The 10,143-nt window shown below is 41.6% G+C and overlaps 1 protein-coding gene across 1 annotated transcript in view; it reads right to left on the reverse strand.

The window, feature by feature from the left end:
- LOC123506369 (opsin-3-like) overlaps positions 1 to 9,533 on the reverse strand; it is a 34,444-nt gene extending 24,911 nt beyond the window's left edge. The window contains exons 1-2 of the mRNA XM_045258436.1: positions 8,765 to 9,533; positions 5,128 to 5,319 (exon numbers count right to left, since the gene is read on the reverse strand). Of these exons, the coding sequence (XP_045114371.1) occupies positions 5,128 to 5,319; positions 8,765 to 9,074 (502 nt within the window). The 5' untranslated portion in view covers positions 9,075 to 9,533. The remainder of the gene's footprint in view (positions 1 to 5,127; positions 5,320 to 8,764) is intronic.
- Between the last annotated feature and the right edge of the window lie 610 nt (positions 9,534 to 10,143).

Genomic DNA, 10,143 nt, shown 5'->3' on the forward strand with positions numbered 1-10,143 from the left:
TTTATTTCAGTGACTTCATTATGATTTGATTCTGAATATCACTGACTCTTATTGAAGCTTAACCCTTTCAGTACTGGGACACATTATTACCTTGAGATTTGTGTACAATTAGATTATTCTATTGACATTAAGAAGGGTCTATGGAGGTCAGAAGATTAATGGCCAGAGTCTTTGCTATTCTAATCTCCACATGAGTTTCTGAAGCTCTATAAAATCACCAAATGGTAACCAGAATAAATAAGGAAACGCGTCATGGTATTGAAAGGGTTAAGATTTATTTACTTGCTTTTTTTCATCGTGTTTATTGTATGATCAACAATTAGTGATATCTCTCTCTCTCTCTCTCTCTCTCTCTCTCTCTCTCTCTCTCTCTCTCTCTCTCTCTCTCTCTCAGTACCTGCACAAGCGCTACACGTTTCGGAGCCTCTCCCTCTTAGTGACAGAATACATAAATGGATGAAATGGACGATGAATAAATTTGCTCCATTAGATGTCAAAGGCTCGATCGATTGAGTATTCTCCTCCTTTGTGTGTGTGTGTGTGTGTGTGTGTGTGTGTGTGTGTGTGTGTGTGTGTGTGTGTGTGTGTGTGAGAGAGAGAGAGAGAGAGAGAGAGAGAGAGAGAGAGAGAGAGAGAGAGAGAGAGAGAGAGAGAGAGAGAGAGAGAGAGAGAGAGAGAGAGAGAGAGAGAGAGAGAGAGAGAGATAGAGAGAGAGAGAGAGAGACTACACAGAAACGAAGACAAAAAGATCAAGAAAACCGTATGAAAAATGACTCCTTATGTGACACAACCAGAACACTAAGATACTAGAAATCTGCTGAAGTGAGACTTGCCAGGACACTTCCCCACGTCCTCCCGCGCCGCCTCCTGTTCTTCCCTCTCTTCTCTCTCCTCCAACGCCTAAAACCAAGAGGATCGAAGAGGATTCAAGGGTCTGGGCCGTTCGATACCTTCCCGACTCTAGTCTCTTTGCAAGTCTGACCGAGTAGCGGATACAGAGATTATGACTGCGCTCCACTCTCGCTTCCTTTGGTGGTGGTGAGAAGGTGGAGGCCGAGCAAGGAGGGAGATGAATCGTGAAGTGCAAGGTGGGGGAATAATAGCGTTGGGATAACAAGTGAAGGAATGATAAAAGGTAAAGAAATGCAAAGGTTGATAGTGAGTTTTATGTTGAGCTTTGTGTAACTGAAGAAAAGAGAGAAAAAAGAGCAGAATAAAGGAAAGAGAAGGAGAGGAAATGAAGAAAAGTAAGTCAATAAACTCAAGACTTCCTGAAATTCCCTGTCGTGGTATTTCATTTCAAAATGTTTGGTTGATCTTACAGTGAGTCTGCTAATTGGGAAGCACTTGGCGGCTTATCCGGAGAGTGCACCAAAGCCGTCTGTGCTACGTCTGACGGTAATCTCAGACTCCAGACAAGTGTTGGCCGGAACCGCAAACATGAAATGATGGAATGTTTTTATTCAGATAACACAAGAAACACGTGTATGTCTCAACTAGAGAGAGAGTAGAAAATAAATGATTGATTTTCCATTTCTCATTTTATTTAAACAAAGATTAATGGCAAGACAAAACTAAAATCTTTGAAAATGAAAGAGGAAATAAACGATTGTTTTTTTTTTCATGTCGAAAATTCAATTAGAGGACAAGATCGTCGCAAGACTTCACTGGAAATATTGGAAAAATAATTCGTCACCACTGACTTCTTAATTTCCATGAGTGAAGGTAAAAAAATCAGCAAAAGATTGAACAAGGAGAGACATTTCTTGATATTTATTTAATGTATGAGTCCTTCTCATCTCAGATCCTCACAGTAAGTAAGAACATGCGAAAATAACAAAATTTAAAGTTAAACACGAATTGGTGCAGCTGACAAATCAATAAAAGGAAGCGGGAATTTGTGTGACTCTACTGAACCAAAATATCCAAAGGGAGGCAATGTATTCTCTTATTTCAGACAAAAACACTTAAAGGCTGCTGTGCTGCATTTGCGTCAGGAGGGGCGAGGAGAGAAAACATCTGGATCTAAGTGTTGTTCCTTTCTTACTCTTTTGCATTCACCTTGACAAGATGGAGGAGGAGGAGGAGGAGGAGGAGGAGGAGGAGGAGGAGGAGGAGGAGGAGGAGGAGGACGACGACGACGACGACGGCGACGACGACGACGAAGAGGAGGAAGTGTCCAAGAATAGAAGTAAATAGGAAGAGACCTATTGATCCTAACGAAGCTGTTTGCATTCCTAACAAGGGTATTTGTGAGGAGAAGGAGGAGGAGGAGGAGGAGGAGGAGGAGGAGGAGGAGGAGGAGGAGGAGGAGGAGGAGGAGGAGGAGGAGGAGGAGGAGGAGGGGGAGGGGCAACGACAACGACAAGAAGAGAATCAGATGAGTTTTTTCCCGGGAAGAGCAGAATAGCAAGTAAATTTTGAAAAATATATATAGGCCTCTCGATTTTCATAACACAACATTTCAAGAAACATCCCTTCACTGTGATGCCTTTGTGGGGAAGCAAACAACACATGCTACGTGACCCTTAACCGTGTGGCACTCTCGAATAATCAATACTGTTATTGCTTCAGTCACTTCCGCGAAGGTAACCGGAAGCGATCTCTCCTTCAGCGTGTTACGAGAGGCGGGTGGCTGTAGCGTAGGCGGTGACGGTGGTGGTGGTGGTGGGGGAGATAGCGTTGTCGAGCAGGAAAGCAACACAAAAAAAGGGCTACAGGAAAATTTATCTGGTAAACTCTGGAATTCCTTGCTGCTTCTGTGTTTCCATCTACCCATGACCTGAACTTATTTAACAATGAGGTTTCAAGACATTCATCCCATTCTTTTGGCTAATTCTTTCCGTCCTTTTCAGGGACTGACATATGAGTGGGTCTTTTTTGTTAATTCGCTTTTATTGCCTTTGGCCAGTTTTTTCTTACATAAAGAAATAAGAAATAGTCAACGCCACAAAGACTCAATTCTTCCTTCCAGATAGCAACCCCGTCTTCTTCAATGGCTCTCAGTTGTCCATCTTCTATACTGAACATTCTCGGTCTGTCATTTGCTAATAATCTTAACTGGAAACCTCTAGTGGTCCTCTTACATGAAGGGCGCAGGTGATGCATTGCCGGTAAGCAGGTGTTTTGGAGGTGCAGATCTGAAATACAATCCTCTGGTCTGACTTGTCTCCACCGCGGGAATGTTTCATCAAAGTAAAGACGTGGACGATGAATTGATTATAGCATCAAAGGGTCTTCCTTTCTATGACTCTTGAAATACTAGTGCTATTTAGGTCCATATTCTGAAACACTTCCGCTCTGCATCTTCACTATTTTTAAAGAGGTCTAGTTGAAGTGACACAGGTTCTTAAGGATATTTTAGTAATTCTAGAGACATGTTAACAAGTTTCCTGCATTAACAACAGAACAAATATTTTAGAACTCTGCGAATCGTCTCTGTAGTCTTTGAAAATGGTCGCGGTGAGAGAGGGAAGCGTTTCTGAATATGACGTTCAGTGCCTTGCTAGTGAAGTGTTTTAATGAGTCTACAGCGCCGAGACACTGAACAACAAACGCCACACAAAGATAGAACGCTAAGAAAAGAACACAAAAACACGAGATAGTAATTCCTAACACGAGAAAATAAGAACTCCTCGAAGCTTAGGTTGGAAAACAAGTCAAGTACCGGTCAGTAACAAGAGCTTCAAAACATCCAAAGTGAAAAAAAAAGATAAAACAAAACCTTTTATATGAACCAGAACTGTCTATAATTGCTTGTTATTGTTAACACTGCGACACAGATTTGTTCAGCATTAAAATCACAGTTCCAGGTTTTCATCTACTAATGGAAGAGCCGCTTGACAATTCGTTTTCTCATTTGCCGGGAAATTTACAGTGACGTTGAATTATGCACTTATCATTCATAATGCGCCCTTTTAAAGAGCCTCCGTTCGTTTGTCATTGTGTGTGTGTGTGTGTGTGTGTGTGTGCGCGCGCGTTAACCGTAAAGGAAAGACGGAAGGTTAGGGACCAGTGTGTTTGCTCTTCATCCTTATACAACCATGGCTTATATAAACGAGGAGAGTACATATTAATCAAATACATTACCACTGGCGCCAGAGTCTACGCTTACCTGCCGCTGCTCCCAGGTATATGATGACAAGGCGGCAAACTTTCGCCATACTATATAGAACAAATTACAAGTCGCAGTATACAAACGTTAATCTACCTGAATATTTATCCCTAACCTTACATACATTATTCTTAACTTTAACCCTTGCCTTCTCTTCTCCTTACCTGACTGCACACCTTTCTTTTTACTTATTACCTGTCAGGGTGTCTGGCAAAGAGCACAGAAGATTTGATTAAAAAATACGGCCTTCAGTATATCGCTTCCAAAAAAGGTTAATAACAGATTTCAAAAGACTGGCTAATTGAGTTGTAGTGATCTTGAAAACCTTCCCTTGAAACACCCACGCTGTCAGAAGCAGGGAGAGGAAGGGAAAAGGTGTTGAAGAAAGAAGAAAGAAAACAAGAAGTGAGAGGAAGATGAAAATAAGTGACAAGATGATGACAAGAAGAGAAATAGATGAACGAGGGAGAGTAAGAAAAAAGAGGTATTAAAGATGAAGAAAAGAATGAGATGGCAGAAAGATAAAAGCAAGAACAAAAGAAACACGAAGAAAGAAACAGAAAGAGGAGGAAAACAAAATAAGCAGAAAGTTCAGAAGCGAAAGAGAAACAAGTTGAGGAGGAGTAAGGAAAAAAAAAATTGAGGAAGAAGAAAAGACAGACAGTAAGATCAAGAAGACAAAAAGACGAGGATGACTAAGAAGAACTACAATTATAAAAAGAAGAGATGAAGAAGGAAGAGAAGAGAAAGGAAGCCAGAAAAGTTAGAAGCAAGGAGGGAAACAGGAAAAAAAAGTGAAAAAAAGATTAATTAAACTAATAACAACAAACTATCTAGAAAACTACACAATTATAGAAAGAAGAGATGAAGAAGGAAGAGAAGAGAAAGGAAGCCAGAGAAGGTAGGAACTAGGAGGGAAAAATGAAAAAAAGTGTAAAGAAGATTAATTGAAGTGGTATGAGGAGAACAACAAACTATCTACTCCTCTACACACCTGAACTCTTACCACATACCTGGCTCATTGAAAAGTAGCATAGGATCCACCCCAAGAGCCGCTAAGATCATGAGGGTGTGAACCAGCAGACTGAAGGCCACATCGGACACCGCAAGACTCAAAGTACAGACGTGGGAGCTCCGAAGGCGCCTCCTCCTACCGCAGGCCCTCACCACCACCACCAGGGCGTTGGCCACCACTGACACCACCACTGCGGAAGAAAGCACGTGGGTGAGGACAAAAGATTACTGTCAATGAATAGGGAAGAGTGGGAAAAATGTACTCAGCTGTGGTTAAGGTTACATCACTGTTGCAGGGGAGAGGGAGGAGGAGGAAGGGGAGTTTAATGAAGAGTGAAGAGGGAGGAAGTTAGAAAAGGCACGCACTGATTGCCCTAGGGTGAGTGTGACCTTAAGGTTCATTAGTTACCTGTTTAATAGAGATGAAGGAAGGTAAAAGAGACACTGTACGCGTGGTGAACAAGGGCGATATTCAGACAGTGGAACGCGGTGCAGGTGAGGGTGAAGAGGTACAGGGAGAGAAAAATATGTGAAAGGGAGAAAAAATAAAAGAAGCGAGTAGAAAAGGGGAATCAACAAGAAAAGATTAAGAAAGAAGAGAGGAGAAAGGAGGGCAGAGAAAGTAGGAGCGAGGAAGGAAAAATAAAAAAAAAGTGAAAAGAAGATTAATTGAAGTGGTATGAAGAGAAGCGGAAGGAATAAAGAAGATTACGTGAATGGAGAATGATTAAAGAAGTAAAAAAGGCGATAATGAGCAAAATAAAACAAAGAAATGAGAGGAAGAGGAAAACAAGTAAAAAAAAAAAAAAAATGGAATAAAAAGGAAAGAGGATAATTAATTTGAAATTGGAAGGAGAGGAATAAAAAGAAGAACAGGAAAGAACAGTTGACACAAGACTTAACCACTATGGGGGGGATACAACCTGAACTTTTCTCACTATGCTTCTTTCCTCCTCAGCATTCACTATGATTGCTTTCCTTACAACCACCACCACTACCACCACCACTACTGCCTTTCAAGGCTTTTCTTCCAAATACAAGAAGAAATATGTTATGTCTTCATTCTTGGTAATGTTCATCAGCCACTTTCCTCATCTCACCTCCCTCGAGGCTCACGGTCAAGGCTAACATCAAAACTGAATTTAGAGAGAGAGAGAGAGAGAGAGAGAGAGAGAGAGAGAGAGAGAGAGAGAGAGAGAGAGAGAGAGAGAGAGAGAGAGAGAGAGAGAGAGAGAGAGAGAGAGAGAGAGAGAGAGAGAGAGAGAGAGAGAGAGAGAGAGAGAGAATGTTAATAAGAATGGAAATACAGTTCAGGGTGATTGTTCCTGTACGTGTGTGTGTGTGTGTGTGTGTGTGTGAGAGAGAGAGAGAGAGAGAGAGAGAGAGAGAGAGAGAGAGAGAGAGAGAGAGAGAGAGAGAGAGAGAGAGAGAGAGAGAGAGAGAGAGAGAGAGAGAGAGAGAGAGAGAGAGAGAGAGAGAGAGAGAGAGAGAGAGAGAGAGAGAGAGAGAGAGAGAGAGAGAGAGAGAGAGAGAGAGAGAGAGAGAGAGAGAGAGAGAGAGAGAGAGAGAGAGAGAGAGAGAGAGAGAGAGAGAGAGAGAGAGAGAGAGAGAGAGAGAGAGAGAGAGAGAGAGAGAGAGAGAGAGACACGAAATTAAGAATGTGGGTTAGAAAGATACATTAAAAAAAAAGAAACTTACATTACACTCAACTAATGACAAAAGACTTGCATAAGAAACATTTGTGGCTGAAAGGAACAGAAAACGGGGAGGTAATCAAGACAACGAGGTGCACTGCATGATGAAACACACCTGGAGGGAGGGAGGGAGGGGGGAAGGAAGGAGCTGGCTGGATGAAGAACACAGAAAACTAAACAAAACACACACAAAAAAATGGCAAGAATAGAATGTATTTGTGAAGTGGGGAGACAAACAAAACCCTGGTATTATTGCTTCTCAACACACACACACACACACACACACACACACACACACACACACACACACACACACACACACACACACACACCTAGAGGCACGTCCCCTTCTAGCAGGTCAACACAGTGAAACAGAAGGTGTTGACGCAAGGATCCCCAACCATCCCTCACCCACACACATTGCTCGGGATTCACCTCTGGATTAGCGACCGTCTTGTGTGTGTGTGTGTGTGTGTGTAACGTGAAGATTAACAAAGAAAAGATGAAGAAATAAGTAAGGAGGCCTCATGAGATCACTCCTTAATTAAAAGATAAACAGGAGATGCTTTCCAAAACCAAGATCAATTTAAGCTCAGAGATGTCCCCGATACTTCCCTTCCAAGGCTGTTAGTCACCTATGTGTTTGTACCTTTGCTTTCCGTTCAGTGAGGCGGTGTTGTCAAGGGAGTAAATGTTAACCTCTTGAGTACCAGGACGCGTTTCCATATCAGTTTGGTGATCTTCTACAGCTTATGTGGGGGATTAAGATAGTGAATACTCTGGCCATTAATTTGTGACCTCCATAGACCCTTTTTAATGTAAATAAAATGGTCTAGTCGTACACATATCTCAAGGTAAAAATGTGTCCTAGTACTTAAGGGCTTTTAAGGCTGTGTTGTCAAGGGAGTGGATGTTGTGAGCGTCAAATCTTGCTCTGATATTTTGACACGTGTTTCCTTACTTACTAGCCACTCTGAGACGTCTTCACTTGTTCCACAGCTACGTGAATACTGGATGTACGTAAACTTCAATGTCTTATTTTCTTATCCTGTTGTTTCTTGTAGATGCTTATAAACATTCCATACATTGTTTTTTAGTGTCGTGAATTATTGTGAAGTGAAGAAAGAGGCAATGAAGGGATTATGTTTGCAATACTGAAATGCAATGACATCAGATAACACTACATTATGGTACATGAATACAAAGCTATGGAAACAATACAGCACTGATTTCTAACACTTAAAGGTTTCATATTACAAAAAAAAAAAAAAAAAAAAATTGCTCTATTGCCACGACTATATTTCCAGAACAAATAAAGGATTAGACAAGTTCTCAAGAGTGTTTTCCTGTTTAGAAAGTAAAAATCTTAATTTGTCACTAGAGCTTTGAAAACACTTAAAAACCTGAGCCACCCCAATTAAACTAGAACCATTTAAAAGTACTGTAGGTCGAGCATGGAAGTGTCTCAGAATATGGGTCAGACAGAGAGGCAATTAGCTTACCCACAAAATTAGACACAAACTAAGAAAAAGAAGACTCAAGAAACTATACTTTAAATACTAGAAAACAGAGAGGCCGTCAGCTTACCCACAAAAATGGATGAAAAGAAACTAAGAAAAAAAAAGAAAACAGAAGAAACTATACTTTAAAGACTAGAAAACAGAGAGACCGTCAGTTTACCCACAAATAATGGAAAAAAGACAAACTTAGAGAATAAAAGCTGAAGAAACTATACTTTAAAGACTAGAGAACAGAGACCGTCATCAGCTTATCCACGAAAAAAAAAACAGAACAGACAAACAACTACGAAAAAACTAAAGAAACCATATTTTAAACACTAGAAAACAGAGACACCCACGAAAAAAACCCCAGTGAACTAAGAAAAAAAGACTGAAAAAAACTGTACTTTAAACACTAGAAAACAGAGAGATCGTCAGCTTACCCACGAAAATGAGGTACGCCGCGACGAGGGGGCTGACAAGGGGCTTCAGCGGCGGAGGAGCCACAGCGACAGGCGAGGAGGAATCATTAAGTCCCTGAGTATCATTGTCCAAACATTTATCCCCAGACGCGAGGAGCAGAGAACTAGGAGACGCTGACGGAGGCGATGAAGAGACGTCCTCGGTTGGGAAGTACAAAGGCAGGAGATCCATAGGTGGGAAGGAGGCTGAGGCAGGTGTGAGGTCAGGAAAAGTGGTGTTGGAGTACATTTCACTCGGTCTGGTCAGTTCTAAAGGCACGTACGCACTCATAGCAGTCCTGGTGTTTACTGAAGAATTTAAGGGTCTGAGGATCAATTAAGCTACTCTCGTCACGTGTCGGGGTTTTATTGGGTTCCTCACGTGTTCGTCCAGTGATGGCGATGCGGGAGAGGATAGCGGGTTGCCTCGTGGCCGTTTTGTTCTATGTACTCATAAGGTCAAGCTGAGGATAATGAGAGTGGACGCTGTGGTTATCCGAGTCCTCTCAAGTTTCCTCTCCCTCTTCCTCCTCCTTGTTCTACTGTCTTCTCTCACTTTGTCTTCATGCTCTTAGTTCAAAGCTGATTGTATTTGTTTTTTGGGTATTTGTTAATCGTTGTTATTTTTCTTCTTCTCACACGTCGTTCTATCAGCTCACTCAACTTATCCCTTTAACACCATTTTACGTCTTTTATAATTCATCTGAGAGAAAGATCAAGTGATTTTGTATCTCTCTCTCTCTCTCTCTCTCTCTCTTCATATTAAAATTTTAGTGACTGCATCCTGTAATACACAATGATGACTTAATATTTTGCAAGAGAGTGAGAAAAATACGTTCATATCCTTTCTATAATGGAATGTGACAAACTGGTAATACAGTGATATGGAATAATGGAATGGTGAGTTATTAGAATGCTGCATAATTGTCACCAGCTAAGCCATAAAGCCGCGGCAACAACAGCCATGGCTTTCAAGGGAACTGAATGTGCATACGTGGAGATTCCTATGTCAACTATTCAGAACAGAAGATAATTAGTTTGTTTATTGTGTTGCTGGAATTATGAATATTGATATAGCCCACACGAACTCCCGCCGGTTGAGAGAGAGAGAGAGAGAGAGAGAGAGAGAGAGAGAGAGAGAGAGAGAGAGAGAGAGAGAGAGAGAGAGAGAGAGAGAGAGAGAGAGAGAGAGAGAGAGAGAGAGAGAGAGAGAGAGAGAGAGAGAGAGAGAGAGAGAGAGAGAGAGAGAGAGAGAGAGAGAGAGAGAGAGAGAGAGAGAGAGAGAGATAAATAGGTAGCAAAGAGGGGTGGGAGGATTGAGAAGCCTTTGACGGAAGAGAGAGAGAGAGAGAGAGAGAGAG

The sequence above is a fragment of the Portunus trituberculatus genome, chromosome 19 (assembly GCF_017591435.1).
Source record: "Portunus trituberculatus isolate SZX2019 chromosome 19, ASM1759143v1, whole genome shotgun sequence".
NCBI classification, from domain to species: domain Eukaryota; kingdom Metazoa; phylum Arthropoda; class Malacostraca; order Decapoda; family Portunidae; genus Portunus; species Portunus trituberculatus.